This window comes from Typopeltis vanoorti, chromosome 8 (assembly GCF_054136105.1).
Source record: "Typopeltis vanoorti isolate ZY-2024b chromosome 8, IOZ_Tvanoo_1.0, whole genome shotgun sequence".
Classification (NCBI taxonomy): Eukaryota; Metazoa; Arthropoda; class Arachnida; order Uropygi; family Thelyphonidae; genus Typopeltis; species Typopeltis vanoorti.
In genome coordinates this window covers 128,410,810-128,433,600 of record NC_143556.1, presented here as the reverse complement: position 1 = coordinate 128,433,600, position 22,791 = coordinate 128,410,810, and the positions used below count along the sequence as shown (strand labels likewise).

Here is a 22,791-nt window from a genome sequence, read left to right as displayed (position 1 = left end):
CTAGATGTGAAACTGACCCGGTCTTCTGGTAGACTTAAAATTTGGTTGTATAGAAAGCCTACACATACCAACAGGTATCTTCATAGTCAGTCCCATCACTTCCCTCCCCAAAAACTTGGAATAATTTCTACCTTGGGACATATAGCTCGCTCTCTTCTTGATCACCCAAATGGACTTTAAAAAGAAATCAACTATCTCAAAACTACTTTCGTACTTAATGGATATTCTAAAAGAATTATTGAAAAATTCCTTCTTAATCCTCCTGGTCATCACACAGAAGAAATAAATACATTTAAAGGTAATATATCTATTCCTTACATAAGTTCAGTTTCACAAAAATTAGTCAAGGTTCTAAAAAAATACAATATCAGAACTTTGTTCACTCCACTTCCAAAAATCCGCTCCTTAATAAGCCACCCAAAACCATGTTATCATCATCTTAAATTTCCTGGTGTGTACAAAATTTGGTGTGATTGTGATATTCCTTAATTTGGCCAGACAAACAAATCTATTGAATTACGCATGGAGGAACACATGAGGGACATTGCTTACAAGAGACAGCAAGCCAGTGCCTTATCAAGCCATATCCTTTTCTTGGCTAATCCTAATGATGAAACCCCAAGTCATACAGTCTGCTGGGACAGATCTACTAACATCTTTCATTGCCATGATGAATTGGAGAGAAAAATTGTAGAATCTAGGGAAATCATCCTCAACCCTGAACATCTAAATAATAACTTGAGCTACAACCTCCCAGATAGTCATTCAGCTCTAATCATGTACTGGCATTCACGTGATGTTGCAAGCACGCACTCTCCTAACAATGCAACAAACAAAAGAACAGTTTTAAATACAACTACAACATTTTCATACTAATTATGTATAGAGACTCTCTATGTTGTTCATAGTGTTTTTAACCTTCAGTGTTTAGTGTTTTTTCTTTTATAATGTCACCTGATGAAGGTTGTTAAAGCCAAAACTAGTCGTGGTTTACTATTAAAAGGGGGTTTACTATTAAACCCCCCTTTTACCTAACTCTCGGTTTAAGTCATTCAACTCATTTCACAATATGTATTTCAACTGAGTCAATGAATCATCATACATATATATATATATCTTCTGCAAGCAAACGAGGCAAAAATTTAGCAGATACGTTTCATTTGCAAATCTTATAAAATTCGCTAGCATGAAATCCATTACAAATTTGTCTTTTCAGAAACTTGCTCAATCTTTCAGTGATGTTCATCGATTGCTTGGCAAACCTTTTTGATATTTTCATCATTTCTGCTTGGTTGGTCGTCAACTGACATGTCCCCATTTTTGAAATGGGAAAACCGCTTGTAGACCTGCGTTTTACCTAAAGTGTCATCCTTAATGTCTTGCCAAAGTATAACAATAGTTTAAGCTGCAGTTTTACCCAAAAGAAAACAAAATTTCATACACATTCTCTCTCTGTTTTTCATGGTCAGCCATCCACAAAATCACCCATCTTGCTTGTAAACACTAACAAAAACGCAGCCAGAACAAAGAACCAGTTCACACAGGATGACGCCACTTGTCAGATTGGCATGGAAAACTGCACACTCACAATGCCTAGCAGTATCATCTGTAACTAGAAAATGTGTGCACACGAAGTTCATATTCTGGTTATTTTTGGAAAGAAACCCCCTCATACATCCATCATTAAATGAATATTGCCCATTTAAATGTGTCCATTGAAGCCTATATAACCTTTGGATATTATAGAAAAAATTATATGGATTTGAATAATATACTTTTGATATATATATCTTCATCATCATCATCAAATTCCTGCCATGTACCCTCAAGGGGTGTACAGGATATGACATTACTACATGGAAAAATTACATCATTACTAACTTCCTATCTACAATTTTCCTCCAAATCAGTCTGTTACTTTTCAAGACTCCAACATTATCAGATCTTATATTTCTATCGTCTAAGGCACTTTGTACTGTATCAATCCACCTATATCTTGGTCTTCCTCTGGGTCGTTTTCCTACCAACCTGGCAGAGAACACTTGTTTTGCTAATCTTTCCTTTCCCATTCTATTTAAGTGACCATACCACCTGAGATTAGCTCTGCTAACGCATTCCTGGATGCTGACAATGTCAAGTTCTTTCCTAATATCCTCGTTTTTAATATGATATTGCCATTGATGCCATCTGTTCACGCCTATAATCTTTCTCAGGACTCTCATATCTGCGGTCTCTAGTCTTTGGTCAAGTGTTTTACTTCTGACCCAGCTCTCAGATCCATAAGTTAAAACTGGTTTGAACACTGTCTTGTATACAGCTAATTTAGTGTTCCGACTAATTTCTTTCTTATTCCATATGAATTTATTCAATTAACTTCCCACCATAGCAGCTTTGCTGATTCTGTTGTCTATTTCTATATTTAATTTACCATCTTCAGTAAAAATTGTGCCTAAGTAGCTGAAATGTTTTACATGTTCCACAGGTTCTCCATTCACAACACAGTTGACATTTTCAATGATTCTGCCTATTTTCATTGTCTTTGTCTTTTTATTGCTGACCTTCATACCATATCTATTACAACAGCTATTCAATTTAGTCAGAGAATCCTGCAGACTTGTAGCGGATTTATTTAGACGTATAACATCATCCGCATAAAGCAAAGAGCTGACATTAACATCTCCAATTTTGATATCAGGTTTAATACCACATTCCTTCAATATGTGATCCATATAGATAATGAATAACAGAGGGAATAATGTACATCCTTGTCTCACACCAGATTTAACATTAAACCATCTTCCTGTACTTCCTTCAATTCTAAGTGCTGACTTACAACTCAAATAAAGACGAAGTACTACTTGATATAATGCTCCATTGACACCATATAACTGTAGCGTATTGAATAGCTGCTCTCTTGTCACCTTGACATATGCCTTTTCCAAATCAACAAAATTTAAATACAGATCTTTATTGTATTCCCATGCTTTCTCGACTATTTGTCGTAAAGTGAAGATCTGATCCTGACAGCCTCTATTTGGCCTGAATCCAGCTTGTTCTTCACCAAGCTTTTCTTCCCCAATTCTTCTCAACCGTTTCTCAAGTATACTTGCATAGATCTTGCCAGGAACACTCAGTAGGGGAAATACCTCTGTAATTCTCACATTCAGTTTTATTTCCCTTTTTATATATGGGTACTATGAGAGCTCTACTCCAATCATCGGGAATTCGTCCCTCTGTCCAGGCTTTCTGAACTATGCAGTGCAGCCACTGTAAGACTTTTATACCACCATACTTCAGCATTTCTGGTCGAATATCATCTACTCCTGCTGCCTTTCTACATTTCAAGCCTTTGATGGCTTTTTCTACTTCAAGTATGGATATGTATTCCTGACTGCATGCCTGGTCAGTGTTTTTTATCACTGTGCTGTCATCACTGCTTGTTTCATTTAGCAGTTTTTCAAAGTACTTCCATACTTCAAAGATATCTTTTTCTCCTGTTTTCATGTCACCTTTATCATCTCTAACTCCTTTTACAGCACTCTTTCCTCCATTCCTAAGCTTCTTCAACAACCTCCAGAATATTTTGCCACCTTCTTGATATTTATTTTCTATGTTCTTGCCAAAATTCTCCCATGACTTTTGTTTAGCTAGTTTTACACACTGTTTAGCTTTCTTACATTTGTCTCTGTATTCTGTAAGAGTAAAAGCTGACTTATTTGCCAGGAACTTTTGATATGCTTTCTTCTTTTCCTTCACTGCCTCTTTAACTTCCTGTGTCCACCAGGGAGTTCTGATTTTTTTATCCTTGCACACAACCTCACCACATGCCTCTCTGGCAGAATCAATCAATGTTTTCTTCAGAGTTTGCCACTGAATCTCCAAGGTTTGATTCCTGTTCTCAAACTCTTTCATTTTCTTTTCAATAATCTTTCTGTATTTTAGTCTACAGTTCACATCTGAGAGCTGCTCAACTTTTATTCGCTTTGAAACTTTCTTACATGTTATTCTTTTCACTATGAAATTCAATTTTATCCTGATCAAGACTAAATAGTGATCACTTCCAATTTCAAATCCTCTGTACACTGGTGTCCTGCACCAGGGAGAAAATATCACTGTCAACAATAACATAGTCAATGAGACTTTTCTTATTCCTTGCCTCTTCTCTCCATGTGAATTTGTGCACATTTTTATATTGGAACATGGTGTTAGTAATAACCAGTCCATGTCCTGAGCAGAAATCCAACAGATATTTGCCATTATTATTAGCTTTGCTCTTTTCTCCAAATTTTCCCAAAATATTTTTGTATGTCTGACAATCATTTCCTTCTCTGCTATTTAGATCCCCTACAAGGACCAACTTTTCCTTTTTCATTGTGTCAGTTGCTTTTTCTAAAGCCTCAAAAAATTCCTCCACTTCTACCTTAGTAGAACCTTCTGTGGGACCATAGGCACAAATAAGTCTCATTGTCCAGTTCCCCATTCTCATATTTGCCCACATTACTCTACTTGAGACTGACTGCCATTCAAGAAGATTAGCCTCGTATTTTGTGTTGAATACTATGGCTACTCCTTCTTTTCCTTGATTGTCATTGCCTGAATATAACATTTTCTATTTATTGCTTGGACATTAGGTCAGAAGCTCTGGTCGGTTCTCCGCATTCCTTTAAAGGCTATGTGGAGGTCTCCTCTCAGTTATACAGCTTTGACCCTTAAGCACCCCTGATATATATATATATATATATATATATATATATATCAATTCTTGTGGTCATTTGGGCTGTTAATAAAGAATATGAAAAAATAAAAAATGTTAATGCCTTTTCCTTTTTCAAGAAAATATGTAAAAATAATGAACTATAAATTACACTTTAACGAATATATTTTCATCTATAAATTTCAAAATTACAAAGAAATTTAAATAGGGCAGAGGGGAAATACACACACAATTCGATCCTGAAGAACATGGTTTTGTACTGCACTGGTCCACTTATAAGCAGATTTTTTTTTAACAAATATATTATATTGGAAAATTTTTTGGAGATTTGCAACAATTTGAAAAAAAAGTTGCAGCTGAACCACATAGCCTAGAAATATCAAAAAAAATTATGAAAAAGGTATGTTATGAATGCATAAATTATATGTAGATACTAGTCTATTCTATCATTTACTTCCATAAAGTATACATAAATTTTATAAAAAGTTTTAAAATTTATCAAAACTTACGCACAAAAACACTTAGACTGTATATGCTACCATTCACAGTCCAGAAAAATGTAAATTAAATCATAACTGCATAAAATTAACTGTTATTAATTAGTTTAATTTAATTAATTAGCATAAAAATTGAAAAATTATGACAATTCATTCATTAGTGTGTAGGCTTCCATGAAGCAGTTGTATTAATTGCTTTACGGTAGCCTAGCCTGTACGCTAATGAAGCAATCATATTGCTGCTTCTTTGTTATCAATGCTTGAATCATTATACCTGTAAATAAATATGATTAATTTCTTTTTCACATTATCATTTCATTTTTGATGTCTAGTGTTACTAATATGTATAACATCTACATGTTTTGTATTATATAAGACAGTATTGATGTAGGTACTGACAGATAATGTAAACTTACAGTATTGTAAGAGTACAGTATGTAATTCATATAGCATACAGAATATGTGTTAATTAATCAACTGTTTATCAGTAAGGTTTCCAGTCAACAGTAGGCTGTTAAGTTTTTGTGGAAGCCAAAGTTAAATGCCGATTTTCGGACCATACGGGGGAGGCGTGCCCCCAATCCTTCGCATTGTTCATGGGTCAACTGTATATACATAAAATCAGTAGGCCAAAACTGCCACACAATTTACATTTATATATGTTTTTGACATCACATTATTTTGTTACTTATTGTTCATTACATTTCCTTCACCTTTGGGGAGTAATAAGGTGAATGGTTTGCCAATTCAAAAAAAATTGTATTGATTCACTATATTTCACTTTTAATAATAAATATTATTTATTTTATATGTTTTAATATCTCAAAACAGGCCAAGTATGCATTAAATACAGCCTCTTGACTGAGAATGTCATGCACAACGCATAACCACGGAAAGTTTTCTTGTATGAGTTTTTCACTTTAGTGCTGCCCACTTACAGATTAGTTATTTCTTCCTAACTGGATTTTCATATCTAGAACTACCTAAGACATATCACAAACTTTGTGTTATCCAAATAGCTCAAGAAGCAGCATCTTTGAAGAGTGGATTGCTTTACTTGCCTCCTAGAATGATGTTTTTCTGTGATACAATTATCACAATACTTGTACTCTTGTTTATATCACAAATTTCATTTGAAAAAAATAAAAAATAAATAATGCATTATGGAAAAACAGAATTATTGACAAAAAAAGGGGGGGAAAGATTCCTAAACAGTACTTTGGTTTGGAATATGAAATAGTTTCTTAAAATTAATATAGAATGCTTACAACATTAACACTTTGAATCCTAGACCTACTGGGACTTAAAGAACCCTCTGTCCTAACCATTTTTAGCTCTTTAAATATCCAAATTATTATATGGAATATCCAAATAATTATTTTTTGTCTTTTAGTTAGCATCTTTAACAATTAATTGGAACAAAAATTTTAGTTATACATGTGGTATGGGCTCCAGAAATGGGTTGCAAGAAATCAAGATTTTTTTAAAAAAAAAATAAAAAGTCAGTTTTTTGTTAGTTTCTACTTATATTTACTTCTTTAGTGTTCAGAATTCAATAAATTCAGTCAAAATATTGCTTAGATGTTGCATAAATAATGAAAATTATAAATAAAATTCCTGATCTTCCTGAGCAATAAATACAAAATGTTATATTCAGGTAATGACAATCAAGGAAAAGGAGTAGCCATAGTATTCAACACTAAATATGAGACTAATTTTCTTGAATGGCAGGCAGTCTCAGGTAGAGTAATGTGGGCAAATATGAGAATGGGGAACTGGACAATGCGACTTATTTGTGCCTATGGTCCCACAGAAGGTTCTACTAAGGTAGAAGTGGAGGAATTTTTTGAAGCTTTTAGAAAAAGCAACTGAGACAATGAAAAAGGAAAAGTTGGTCCTTGTTGGGGATCTAAATAGCAGAGTAGGAAATGATTGGGAGACATACAAAAATATTTTGGGAAAATTTGGAGAAAAGAGCAAAGCTAATAATAATGACAAATATCTGTTGGATTTCTGCTCAGGACATGGACTGGTTATTACTAACACCATGTTCCAAGATAAAATGTGCACAAATTCAAATGAAGAGAAGAGGCAGGAAATAAGAAAAGTCTCATTGACTATGTTATTGTTGATAGTGATGTTTTCTCCCTTGTGCAGGACACCAGAGTGTACAGAGGATTTGAAATTGCAAGTGATCACTATTTAGTCTTGAACAGGATAAAATTGACTTTCATATTGAAAAGAATAACATGTAAGAAAGTTTTAACGCAAATAAAAGTTTAGCAGCTCTCAGATGTGAACTGCAGACTAAAATACACAAAGATTATTGAAGAAAAAATGAAAGAGTTTGAGAACAGGAATCAAATCTTGGAGATTCAGTGGCAAGCCTTGAAGAAAGCTCTGATTGATTCAGCTAGAAAGGCATGTGGTGTAGTTGTCTGCAAGGATAGAAAAAATAGAACTCCATAGTGGACACAGGAAGTTAAAGAGGCAGTGAAGGAAAAGAAGAAAGCATATCAAAAGTTCCTGGCAAATAAGTCAGCTTGTGCTCTTAGAGAATACAGAGACAAATGCAAGAATACAAAACACTGTGTAAAACTAGCTAAACAAAAGTCATGGGAGGACTTTGGCAAGAAAATAGAAAATAAATATCAAGAAGGTGGGAAAATATTCTGGAGGTTGTTGAAAAAGCTTAGGAATGGAGGAAAGAGTGCTGTAAAAGGAGTTAAATAGAGATGCTAAAGGTGACATGAAAACGGGAGAAAAAGATATCCTTGAAGTATGGAGTAGTTACTTTGAAAAACTGCTAAATGAAACAAGCAGTGATGACAGCACAGTGATAAAAAACACTGACCAGGCATGCAGTCAGGAATACATATCCATACTTGAAGTAGAAAAAGCCATCAAAGGCTTGAAATATGGAAAGGCAGCAGGAGTAGATGATATTTAACCAGAAATGCTGAAGTACGTGGTATAAAAGTCTTGCAGTGGCTGCACTGCATAGTTCAGAAGGCCTGGACAGAGGGACGAATTCCCGATGACTATAGTAGAGCTCTCATAGTACCAATATATAAAAAGGGAAATAAAACTGAATGTGAGAATTACAGAGGTATTTCCCTACTGAGTGTTCCTGGCAAGATCTATGCAAGTATACTTGAGAAACGGTTGAGAAGAATTGTGGAAGAAAAGCTGGGTGAAGAACAAGCTGGATTCAGGCCAAATAGAGGCTGTCAGGATCAGATCTTCACTTTATGACAAATAGTCGAGAAAGCATGGGAATATAACAAAGATCTGTATTTGAGTTTTGTCGATTTGGAAAAGGCATATGTCAAGGTGCCAAGAGAGAAGCTATTCAATACGCTACAGTTATATGGTGTCAATGGGGCATTATATCAAGCAATACTTAGTCTTTATTTGAGTTGTAAGTCGGCAGTTTGAATTGAAGGAAGTACAGGAATATGGTTTAATGTTAAATCTGGTTTGAGACAAGGATGTACATTATTCCCTCTGTTATTCATTATCTATATGGATCACATTATGAAGGAAAGTGGTATTGAACATGATATCAAAATTGGAGATGTTAATGTCAGCTTTATGCGGATGATGTTATACTTCTAAATAAATCCACTACAAGTCCTGCAAGATTCTCTGACTAAATTGAATAGCTGTTGTAATAGATATGGTATGAAGGTCAGCAATAAAAAGACAAAGACAATGAAAATAGGCAGAATCATTGAAAATGTCAACTGTGTTGTGAATGGAGAACCTGTGGAACAAGTAAAACATTTCAGCTACTTAGGCACAATTTTTACTGAAGATGGTAAACTAAATATAGAAATAGACAACAGAATCAGCAAAGCTGGTATGGTGGGAAGTCAATTGAATAAATTCATATGGAATAAGATAGAAATTAGTCGGAACACTAAATTAGCTGTATACAAGACAGTGTTCAAACCAGTTTTAACTTATGGATCTGAGAGCTGGGTCAGAAGTAAAACACTTGACCAGAGACTAGAGACCTCAGATATGAGAGTCCTGAGAAAGATTAGAGATGTTAACAGATGCCATCAATGGCAATATCATATTAAAAATGAGGATATTAGGAAAGAACTTGACATTGTCAGCAACCAGCAATGCATTAGCAGAGCTAATCTCAGGTGGTATGGTCACTTAAACAGAATGGGTGAAGAAAGATTAGCAAAACAAGTGTTCTCTGTCAGGTTTGCAGCAAAACGACCCAGAGGAAGACCAAGATATAGGTGGATTGATACGGTACAAAGTGCCTTAGACGGTAGAAATATAAGATCTGATAATGTTGGAGTCTTGACAAGTAACAGACTGATTTGGAGGAAAATTGTAGATAGGAAGTTAGTAATTATGTAATTTTTTTCATGTAGTACCATCATATCCTGTACACCCCTTTAGGGTACATGGCAGGAATTTGATGATGATGATTAATTAAATTTGTGCATTAATATTATGATGAAAATATCATTTTACATAGGGGTGTACATCACTATAATTATCCATTGTCCTCTTGTTCCCTTACTTCCTGGAGTGACGGGAATCACATATGGAAAATGATTTTCTTTGAATATAAATTCCCTTTTTTATTGATAATCAACCATCCTCGTGATAATGAAGCTGAAGGTTCAAATTTAACTACAGTACAGTCTGATAATGAATTTCAAGCATTATTATTATTATTTTCAGAATTTTTAATTTAGTGATGTAAATATACATCTATAGGATTCTGGGTTCACGCAAGATCAATGTATATTTGCATCGATAGGACTGAAAGTGTTAAACAAATCGCCTAACTTGTTACATTCTGAGGCATGAAAAAACAGATTGTTTCCATGTTCTATCATTTGGTGAAGTAACAGCAAAAGTGAGTTGCTCTACCAAATGGATTCACTGTATTTGCAAAATTCTTTTTGTAAATTAAATGAGGTTTAATTTGTGCAGTTGATAAAAGTTTATAAGAGAAAAATAATTGTATTAAACTAAATGTGGACAAATTGGCAATTTGTATTTAAAAATAAAATGAACATTATGATGATTCACTGATTTATGCGAATTTTACAACTGATGGGTGAAATACCATATATTTTGTAATAGCCCCGTTTGTATATAATAAAGTGAGGGGAAAATCTCCCTCCTGTCAGTGTTAGTACCATATTTTTTTATTTTTTTATTTAATTTTTTATATGTTCATTCTTTCAGTTGGTAATTAAAGTAATTAGTTTATTAATCGTTTGTATTTTGTTTTTTACATTTTCTTTGGTATTGGCAAAAATATGGCTGTTATGAAATTACAGTATTTGCATTAATCTGATTTTATAAAGATTGATATAAATGAATCACCACAATGTTCCTTTTTATGATCAGAACTCCTGTTATAAACTTTCATTTACTCATATTTGGTTATGAGATATATTTATTCTCATTTTATAAACTTTTGTCAATTGTATATAGTTTAAATATGGTAAGTTACCAGTGATAACTGTTATTTGTGTACTGCAGGGAAAACTTCATAGTGAAATTTTTGCTGTTGCTTTACTTTAATACATGATGATAGAAGCATTATGGTATTTTTGCACCTCAGTTTCCTTTGTATTTGCATATTTGTTGATGTGCATACAAAGGATGGTGTACATTCTGTATTCATTTTAAAAGCTAATATTGCACAATTTTTATATTAAAGATCCATCTTTCTATAGTCAAATATTTGAAACTTAGTTTCAAATTTCATCAGAAAATTTATGAGAATATAATTGTTATATTCAGATAATTTCAGCATACCTGAACTTCACGATTGTGAGTGCTTTTGCATGTAGTGTTGGTCGCCTAACTTATTACATTCTTAATCCTGAAATACCTGAAGTGATCCTGTTCAATGAGAATGCACCTGGCAAGAAAATGATGATGAGCATTACTAAAAGAGAATCTACCAGATACAACTCAGAAAAATGAATACATTTTGTATTCACTGGATGTAAACTATATACAACTGATCCTGACACATCAAATGATGTGTTAAGCATTTTTCCAGAAGAGATGGACACTGGCCATCTGCACTTCCCAAAATTAGTTGACAGATACTAGTCAGACAGAAGTAAGCCCCCCCCTGCTTGAAATTGGACAGGTCCACAAAGCCAAAAGAATAGGAAAAGTAATCAAGTATTCATCCAATCTTGCAAAATTTATGATGAATACTGAAGCAGTCAGCCAAACACCTATTAATGAAACAGTGATGTATGTTATGGACTCTTGTCAGGGTAGCAAGCACTGCAATTCCTAAAAATCTTGATTTCTACAAATCCAAAGTCATTGTGAAACTTTGAGTTGCAAGCAGCCAAACAAAGATCAAGATAGAGCACAGGGTATATTTTGGAGATACCTTACCACATCAGAAATTTATGGCATTTAAATATGTTCAGGACAGGGTGTGTCTAAGTTGGATGACAGAGTCAAAAGCAGTCATGGATCAAGCTTAGATTATGATCTATCAGTTAAGCAAACCAGTCAATGTGGTGTGAAATAAGATCAGGAAAATTTTATTGAACCCAAAGCAGACGTTGACATTTTAGGGGAAAGTTTTGCTAGAATCTAAAATCCAGCAAAAGCTTTCTTATTTCATTTGAAGGGGTTGTTTTTCTGTTTGGATATTGCGAGATTTTGCTTGTTTAAGCATTAAAGTTTTCTGAAGTTATGGAAGGAGAGTGCACCATACAGTACCGGCTCTAGAGGGTCCTGGTGACCCAATGCAAATTTAAGTTGAGCACTCTTTACTTTTTTTTTTCTTTTTTTTTAAAAAAAGTAGTTAAAATTTAAAGAGATTTTAAAATTTAAAAACTCAAACCATATATTTTTATGTAATTTATGTACTTTGAAAAATACACATATTAACAACACAGCAAACAAAGTAATGGCCTACAAAGTAGTGGCACTACTTTGTAGGCCTCCTGGCTAGGTCCATGGAACCTGCTAACCAACGACAGCTGCGGTCCTCCATTCATATTGGGGATTGAATGGTACTAGTAGCCCATTCCATAAAAAATGCTGCTATGTAAAGTATCACGTCTAAACAGAAAAGAAATAAAGCCCAGGTAGTCTCAATATGCCTGGAACGGTGGTGTCAGGGTGATGTAGCAGGCCCTGCGGTATTGTCAGCCCATGACTGCTATAAAAAAATTCAATGCAGAAATTGGTTGAATATTGCTACTTGGAATGTAAGAGGATTGAATAAATGTGGGAAATTGGCTAATGTGATGAGAGAGAGATGGAGAGATTGAATATTAGTATGCTAGGAATAAGTGAAACCTTTTGGAAAGGAACATCAGATTTTGAGTCGAAACTTCCAAATGACACGAATATATAAAGTATATATGTCAGGTGGTGAAATATCAAGGAGAAGTGTAGCGTTCATTGTAGAGAAGAAAACTAATAAAAACGTTATCCATGTCATAAAAAAATCAGTTAGAGTAATGGCAGTTCTAGTGGTCTAAATCTAGAGATATGCTGATCATTCAAATATATGCCCCTACAGAACAGAATGAGGAAGCAGAAATAGATAACATGTATGATGAAATAGAATGGTGTATAAAGGAAACTGGAGGCAAGAAAGATCGAGTTATTTGTGCTATGGTCTACTGGAAAGCAAAAGTTGGATCAGAGAGGACATCTGCACACGTGGGTCCATTTGGACTACAAGCAGCTATCATAATATCTGCTAAAAACCACATCAATAAACAAGAAGAAAGAAAAAACCATGGATAATGCAAGAAGTAATTGACCTTATCGATGAAAGAAGAACATGGAAAAGAGGAGCAAATAAAGAAGAAAGGCTAAGATATAAAACTTTGGATCTTTTATCCAAAGTTTTATAACAGTTATGTAAAAGATTGAAAGAAAACTGGATAAATAGGCAGTGCACTGAGATAGAAGAATTACAAAATAGGAACAAAACCAGAGAAGCATTCCTGAAAGTGAAAGAACTTAATTGAAAAGCAAAATGTACACAGTCTAATAACATCAAGAACAAAGATGGAAGCATACTCATTGATAAGGAAAAGATAAATGGAAGATGGGTGGAGTACTTATCAGATCTCTATGATGATGATAATGGTAACACGTTAGATGATTCACAACACCTTAAGTTAAACATAACAACAAACACCACTCTACCCACAAGAAAGGAGGCAGAACATGTAATTAAGAATCTTCCTAATAATAAATCCCCTGGGTGTGATAATATTCCGGCTGAGAGCTGCTGAAAGCTTTGACTGGCAATAATAACTATTTAGTGGAATCCATTCAGGACATCTATAAAACAATAGAATTACCTGAAGTTTTTACATCTATCTGCATACCAATTCCTAAGAAAAATAATGCACAAAATTGTGAGTATTACAGAACTGTGAGCCTAATATCCCATGTATCTAAAATTATTTTAACCATTGTTAACAAAGAAATTGAAAGAGCCTTAATCAGTGAATTGAGTAAACAACAGAAAGGCTTCAGAAGAGGAATGGGAACCATTAATGTTATCCTGGAACTAAAAACACTAAGAGAAAGATCACTTGAAAGAAATAGGAACATTTACATATGCTTCATAGACTTTCAGAAGGCTTTTGACCAGGTAAAACATAATAAAATATTCAATAATGAATTTAGTTTAATCCTTTATCCAAGTGTGAGCAAACAAAGTTTGCACCTGAAAGTATCTTCAGGACTGGGGTAAGGTGGTGCAACTCGTTGCAAAGGTGGAGCAAGCTAACATCACTCCTATCTCAGTATCTCCCATAATGCAAAACACATCTCCTTGCGGATATGTATAATGTTATGCATTAAGGGGAGGGCTACTACCCAGACTAGTTTCGACCTTTATTGAGGTCTCTTCAGTGGGAGCCACGCCCAAGTGGAGATGCCAGGCCTGGCTCCCACTGAAGAGACCTCAATAAAGGTCGAAACTAGTCTGGGTAGTGGCCCTCCCCTTAATGCATAACATTATTCATATCCACAAGGAGATGTGTTTTGCATTATGGGAGATACTGAGATAGGAGTGATGTTAGCTTGCTCCACCTTTGCAATGAGTTGCCCAGTGTTGTACCACCTTATCCCAGTCCTGAAGATACGTTCAGGTGCAAACTTTGTTTGCTCACAGTTGGATAAAGGATTAAACTAAATTTATTATAGTCTGACCAAGTGAAAAAATAAATTTTCAACATCTTTCTCTAAATCCTGAATAATTTAATAAAAAGGTGGCACACCGTTTGGCAGCTCCTGTAGGAGGAGATGACCTTGCTAATGCTTCTGCCTGGCATCTCCACTTGGGCCTGCCTCCCACTGAAGAGACCTCAATAAAGGTCGAAACTGAAATTGGAAATGTCAAAAATATTAGAAGCGAAATTATTAAATTAATAAAGATATCTAAATTATTTGTATATATTATCAATTAATAAATAATAAATCAAATAATAAAATCAATTAATTGCTAATTGATCAATTATCCAAATGTAGGGAAATTTATATTTATACTGCACCACCCTATATTTAGATTAGTCTATATAAAATAGTAGAATCAATTTTCAATTAAATTAGCAGTCTCCTTACTCATTCAGGCCGAATTTAATATTTTTCACTTGAGGCTCCCGCAAGATTCGAATTATTTATGAACGGTGCAATAAAAAAAGAATCAGGCAAACACATTATTGAAATTAACAAAACAAAACATTTATTATAAGGCTATATGACAAATGAATTCCACTCTTAAAATAAGACATCACAATTAAGTTGGTACATCAGGTCAAATCATTTATTAATTCAGTCTTCAAAATCTTCACATACAAGTTTCACAGTTTTCTCAATTACAAGATTCCTTACTCAGATTAATACAACAGAAATTCTTGTCTAATTAGTTTACCCGTATTTTTCAGTTATACTCCATACTTAACTCTCAGCAGGCACTTATCATATCATTAATCACGGCAGATATTATTCCAAGGCAAATTATTTTCAACTTCTAACTTCGGCGATATGCCACAGTAAATGTTAGAATAAGCGAAATGGAACTATCACTCAAATCTTCTTACACAGAAACAAATAAAATATGACTGTCCTTACCGGAATTAATCTTCAGCACGCCAGATTTAATGTGAGCACATCTTCAAATTATATTTATTACACCTATGGAACACATTTAAAAAGAATTCTTCAAGGTCATAACTAGATTATTATTTGTCGTGCTTCACAATTCTCGACGGCAACTATAGGGCAGATTGATATCCTTGTTTACTACTTCACAACAAATTAAGCTCCGTACAATTTTTCTTAAAGCAATATAGAATAAGTAGTAATTTTAAGCTAACTAGATCTATTCTGAATCCTTCATTAACCTTCCAATCCTTTAATTATCCAATTACGGCACTAAATTCCTATTAATGCCACTGCTGACCTTACTTTCAGCTATTTATAAGTTTTCACTTGTCTCTGCACACTTCTAAATACTACTCTCTTGAGTTCCTGCCCTTCAGTCTTTTTTATTTACTTTCACCTCCCTGCTTATATTCTTCCCGCTTCAAAAACTCCCCCTTTTTCTTCTTATATATTACTCTCATATATCTTTTTTCTCTCCTCGTTATCGAAGCTCACGGTCTACCCACGCGCATTCCATTTTATTTCTCTCTCCATGGCAACGAACAAAACGTAAACATTCGCATTAATGTTACATAAGGCTATACTTTTACATTGAGTAATGAAAAACATTAATAAAATATTACAGTTACTTAATTTTCTCTTTCATTTCATTTACAATTAACACTAATAAAATATATGTTACAGTATATATATATAAGGTATATTAAATTATATACATATAATTTCTCATAATATTATTGAAGGAATAAAGTAAATAAGATAAATGATAATTATCACTGAGTCCTTCCAATAGTAAAATATACATTAAAATTTTTAATCAAATAATAGCTGATGAAATTCAGGAATAATACATGAATAATAATTCTTAAGCAAGGGATTAACAATTAATTTTTAAACAAGTCATGCTTAATATATGATAGGTTATGTTAAATGTGAATGAAGAACAGAATATACATAATAATTTCATTCACAGTTTAACAAGGGCTATATAGAAGACTTGATCACTTGCACAAATAATGCTGGATTTAATATCCACTTGATTTATATAATTTTGCATGACTGAACTGAACCCTTTTGGCTCTTTATTTTAGTGCAATTATTTGCATATATATTTGCAATATTTTCGGCGGGTCTAAGCTGTCACATCCTGTAAAATGTCCTTTAGAATGTGTATTACATTATATAGTGTAATTATATTAGAATTATATAATTACATTACATAATTCAGTGGCACAAATATCCTTTTCTTCACCATCAGTCAGCGCAAGTTGCAAATTATCACACTGTTTTCTTAAACTGTCCTCATCCATATGAGAAATTTCCTTGAAACTGGATAAAAACTGAAATATGTTAAAGTGACTTGTCAAGGGATGAAACATTTCAGCCAAAGAATTAATAATAGTGTCCACAATTGGAATAAAAAATGCAACTTTAAAGTTAGATTTCAGATCAACTGGCACTTAGTCTGAACATTTATAACAGAACAATCTTTTCTTATGTCTGCATAATATACTGCTTTTGAACTCAAGAGAAATTTCAAAATCTAATGCTAACTCTTTTGCCAATTCAAGTATACCATTAAAATTTTCATCCATTCTAAATTCTTCAGTAAAGTCGATGACATTATTTAGGGCTTTTGTAGACTCACTTAAATTTGTGTTTGGATTTTGAAGCATTTTACTCACTACATTGATCATGCACAAAATTCATTCCAGATATAAGTTACCACAAAAATCCATAACCTTTAATTTTCAAAAGTAATTGTTTTCGCTTCATATTTTATGCTGTTGTCATCAATTTGAACATTATCATAAATATTCAGATTGATTTCCACAAAAGAATCTAAAACTTCTCCAGTATTATATCTAAGCGAATGAAAAGCGTCAATCTTCACTTCCCATCTAGTTTCAGATAAAGTTTTAAGTGCAATTTTGGTGTCCCTTTTGAGTACATCCCACCATTTAGTCAAAGCACTAAAGAAATTATAAATTTCTTGCATGATGCTATAAAAAAACAATTTTAAAAAAACTTATTGTTTTAGTATTAATTTGTGCAGCATCAGCGATCGCCATATTTAATGTGCGTGCTGCGCACAGAACAAAGAGTGCTCGGGGGTTAATATTCGATAAGTGTCTCTGAATGCCACTGTGTTTTCCTCACATGTTTGCCCCATTATCGTATCCTTGTCTCCACAAATTTTTAATAGCTAAATTTAAATCTTTTAATTTATCTAAGAGGTACATGGATAAACCTTCAGACTTTTTGAGAAATTTAGTTAGCTGCCCTTTCTGTATCTCTTTTTCAAGTTCTTTTGCTGCTTTTCTTTTTTTTTATTTGCAGCTCTGGATAATTCTTTTTTTTTGTCTCCATTATACCCAAATTTATTCTGAAGTAAAAAATCTATTGAACAAAAAATTTGGTAAGACAAAAAAAAAAAATGTAAAAAAAATGAAAATGAAGGCTTAAAGAAATGCATACATTTTTTGCTGATTTGTAAAGGCTTAGGTTAATTTTTGAATTTACTTACCTCAGTGTGAATTAGCTACACATTCACTGTGTGTTTAGCAATCAACAGTTTGATGATTTATTTACAAACTATGTGTGAGGTCTGTTCCACAAAAAATGCCCAAATGTCACTTCGTAAGTGGTTAAGCCGGATACACGGGTGTTTGCCTCATGTCCTGATGAATGCTTGCTGCATGTAAAAAAGAAAGTTAGTAGTGTAAGCTGCCCCATGTTACATGACGCCCCTGACAAGCGCCTGGATCATTTAGTGCTTCTGGCAGCTCTCTACCACACATTGTAAAAAACAACTTGCAGTTTTTGCTAAATGTTATTAAAAGCCGCACTATTTATTACAATATATTTAGTGAATATCCACATTTAATAAATGCTAATATTAAAACATGTTTTTATTTTATTTGTTGTCTACTCACTTCAGCACCCCTTGAAGAAAACACCCTGATGCAACACATCACTTGCTTACCATGTTAAGCCAGCCTTGCACCATAAGCAAAGCTGCAAATAGGATTGGTTGGCAAAAGAAAGTTGTAGATAATTGGAAAAAGGCAGAATCGGTTGAAGAAACACTCCTAAGTATCTGTGCATTAATAGCAAACTAGATTTGGGTGGGGCTAGATACACCACATTTTCCATTTGATAAAATCAGATGCTTAATTCACTAATTAAACTGGATTACAGGAAACTCATCCTATGTGGTGGCTACAAATTTAAATATTTTTGTTTTAAATAATGTTGAAATCTGTTTTAATGTTTAAAGTTTTAATATATATCAATATCATTAAAAAGGACTGTATGATTATTTCATGGATGTGGAAATCATTATTAGAACAATTAGCCTTAGTATAATTGTATCAGCAAGTCTTGTTTTCTGCTGTCTTGCTTCATATCTTTATTTCCATCACTTAAACTTAACCAGTTGTCATATTAAATTTGCAAAGAAATTATATTGCTGTTTTATTCTTTATCCAAGTGTAAGCAGACAGTTTGTGCATAAAGTACATTCACCACTAGACTACTTGTATAGAGAGTAGCTGATGACTTCCCGTTACTTGCCTTGTTATCCCATAATGCAAAGTGCGCATTCTCTCAGGTGTATATAATGTTATGTGTTATGGGAAGGACAACTACCCAGACTGGTTTGATCCTTTTTGAGGTTTCACCAGTGGGAGCCAGACCTAGAAGCGATACCATAGTTGAATTAATGCAGAAGTCATATATTTCCCATATACAAATATTTTAATAAAGGTGTATCAACTGATTATTAAAATTCGCCGTATTAGATGTAGAAAGTTTTTAACTCCTATCCATGGAAAGCACTGTATACAAGGGGGGGGGTACCCAAAAATAACCAGAATTTTTTTTTTTTTTTTAATTTATTGAAGTTTATCATACCATATTCTAGTCTCCTTCAGAGTACTCTCGATGTGTGTGTCAATACACTTGTCCCAATGTTTTTTCCCACTGCTGGAAACCATTCTAGAACTGTTCAGCTGGAATACTGTTTATAGTCTCCAGCTTCTTTCACTTTGTCCACATCAACGAATCGCTGCCCTTTCATGCCTTATTTTATCTGTGGAAATAAAATAAAAATAAGTCATATGGAGAGAGAGAGAGATCAGGCGAGTAGGGAGGGTGTGGAACAAATGCCATGTTGTTTTTCGTCAAGAGCTGTTGAACAGGCATGTTGTTTGTTTTCTTTCTGGATCATAACCATAGCACCGAGACTCATCCTCGGTCACAACTTTTGAAAGAAAGTTCTGGTCATTAAGAACTCGCCACCTCAAATTATGGCAAACATTCACACGTTTTTTTTTTATTCTCTGCAAGCAGGTGAGGCAAAAATTTAGCAGAGACACATTTCATTTGCAAATCTTTTTATAAAATTCCATGACAAATTCGCCTCTTCAGAAACTTGCCCAGTGGTCTTTCTATGATGGTTCATTGATTGCCTGGCAAACCTTTTCGATGTTTCATCATTTCTGATGTGTATTTTTCAATTTTTTTTGTGTGTGACCTTTGAACTTCAAATTCCTATCCATCATTATGCCAAGATCCCTAGTCTCATGAGTTTCTCGTAGCATGACCCCCCCCATATAATATGACACTGGCAATCTCATCACACCAAAGTGCATAACTTTACACTCACTCCCATTAAACTGCAGCCATTTTCAGTTGTCAAAATTTCCAGCCTATTCAAATCATTCTGTAAGTGCTGGATATCAGTAGCGTCCCTGATCTTGCATCATCAGCAAACAATTGAACAACTGTTAGATCCTTTCTAATGTCATTAATGAACAAATTGAACAACAGTGACCCAAGGACTGAACACTGGAGTACCACTAATCACCTTAAATCTAGCTGATTCCCACTCACTGTATAACACTTTTTGATACCTGTCTGTCGACCATTCACTTATCCACCACACCAGAGATACTGATGGTTGATAGTTTAATGTGTCGTTTCTTGCACCGTTTATTGTTGTCCCTTGTACAATGGAACTGTCATACGTTCTTTCTATTCCTATTGTATCTTTCCTGCACTGAGACTCAAGTTATACAAACATGTGAAAGGGCTAGCTGATTCAGCTGAACATTCCTTTAGCATATATGCTGATATTCCATTTGTCCCTAATGCTAAATTCTTATCAAAGGTTATGCAACAGCTCTTCCACATTGTTCTCATGTACCTCTATCTGTACTAGTAGCACTGTGCGCTGTTGCATACACTTGGTTGATATTTCTTAGCAAAATTAACACTCATTAATTTTTATATTTTTTATACCATTATTACACCAGATAGCCTTAAACACATTGCTACATGGGACATTATTACCATCATTGTTTTCTTGTGTTTCTACCATAACTGGACTTAAATCATATGATATCATTAGTAGTACTACCCCTCCTCTCTTGTCTGTTCTGTCATTACAAATATACGGGGGCTGATCAATAAGTAATACGACTAATTTTACTGTTGCGAAACCACTCATCACAATATTAATTTCTGTGGAATAAAGAAATGTTGCTGTCTGTATTAACAAAAGAGGTTGATAGATGGCGTATATGGGCTGATGCCAGAGTGTCACGTGACTAAACGCAAGCTTGTTTCGCCGCACCTATGAGCCGCGACCAGTCGTCGAAATGGAAGCGTCCTTGGAACAGTGCTATGCGATTAAATTTTGTGTGCGTTTGCAAAAATCACATCGGACACTTTTAACATGATACGCGAAGCTTTCCACAATGAAGCAATGTCGAGGGCAAATGTTTTTCGCTGGCATAAAACCTTTAAGGAAGGAAAGCAAAATGTGAAAGATCTTGAACGTGAGGGAAGACCTTCAATGTCCATCACAGAGACAATGATCAACACAGCAGCGATTATCATCAAGGAGAATCACAGAATTACAGTATGCCAGCTGCATACTATGTGGATGTTTTACGGACAATGGTACAGCATGTCAAAAGGAAGCATCCATTGCTGAAGAATGGCTTCTTATTGCACCATGATAATGCAAGGCCACATATTGCTGGTAGTGGACGTTTTGCAGAAGAACAACATAGATATCCTACCACACCCTCCATACAGTCCTGATCTCGCACCGTGCGATTTCTGGCTGTTTCCTCATCACAAGAAACCACTAAGAGGCCGCCATTTCGAAAGCAACAAAGCATGTGTAAAAGCTGGGGAGGCAGTTTTGAAAGAACTCTCAAAAAACAGACTTTCACGTGTGTTTAAGAAGTGGACGCAACGTCTCACAGTAGTTACTTCGAAAAAGACCATGTAAATGATAATTAAAGGTAATCTGTTTTCTGTATAAATATAGTCATAACTTATTGAACAGCCTACATATATATATATATATATATATATAAATTATATAAAGAATATCTAGTTTTCATCTGTTGTGATTTTTAATGTTCCATTTTTGTGGTTCTTGGTTCAACTTAAATGAGTTAACCGAGAACACTTAATACAGTTTTAAATGATAGCTTCAAAACTTGTCAGTCATTTTTTTTCTCAAATATATGATTTTCATTGTTTTTGTTTTGTTTGTTAATTATTACAATATATTACAGAAGGTTCTGCATTATCATCTGTTCAAGCTCAGCAATCTCAACCATCTGCTAGTCCAAAACAAGGTTCACCAGCAGAATTAACATCTCCACAAAATAAAGAAGTAAGAATAATTTTAGAATGTAATTTATTCACTATTCTGTTAGTGTTTTTATAATTCACAGTATTTCTTAAAGACCTGACTTATTACAAATGACCTACCATGTTACAAATATCTGTATTTTTAATGCTACTTAAGCGACAGTTATTTTGTGCTTAGACGTGGCTGTCTGGGTTCCATGGAGATGTGAAATCATTTGAAAAGATATATTGGCGAGTAACCAAAATGATATCTAGCCATAGGAATTTTGCATTTTAAGACAAGTTGAAGTGTTGTCTGCAAAGTTGAGAAATTGGATGGGAAACGGAATAGAAACATAAAAGTAGTAATGGGAACTTACAATATGGATACAAGAAAAAGTTCTGCAGCTTGTACATGGGACTAGAGCCTGGAGGTCAATCCTTGAAGTAGACTAATGGTATGGTCAGGTAGCAAGTGAATGGAAATTATCTTTCTTTGGCAAACATTTTTAAGGCATATTAAATATTTGGGCATTGTATGACCTACAAATGGAACGTCCTTCACTGAGTCCCTGTTCTGGCCAAAGAAGGTGTTGTCAGCAATAGCAATCTCTTTAAATAATAGCTTAGGGATAGTAAACAAAGACAGTTTTGCAAAGAAAGTTATCAAATTTTTATTCCACATGTTGTATGTTACAAGGATCTCATACAATCATCGTTAGTATCATGGCAGATATTCAGTTTGCATTTCAGTTCTTGGTAGAT

General features: G+C 34.1%; 1 protein-coding gene across 4 annotated transcripts in view; it reads left to right on the top strand.

The window, feature by feature from the left end:
* LOC150104343 (ralBP1-associated Eps domain-containing protein 1-like) overlaps window positions 1–22,791 on the top strand; it is a 485,081-nt gene that overhangs the window by 196,260 nt on the left and 266,030 nt on the right. For all 4 annotated transcript variants that reach the window (XM_090396932.1, XM_090396933.1, XM_090396930.1 and 1 more), the window contains exon 10: window positions 21,969–22,069. In XM_090396932.1, the coding sequence (XP_090253058.1) occupies window positions 21,969–22,069 (101 nt within the window). The remainder of the gene's footprint in view (window positions 1–21,968; window positions 22,070–22,791) is intronic.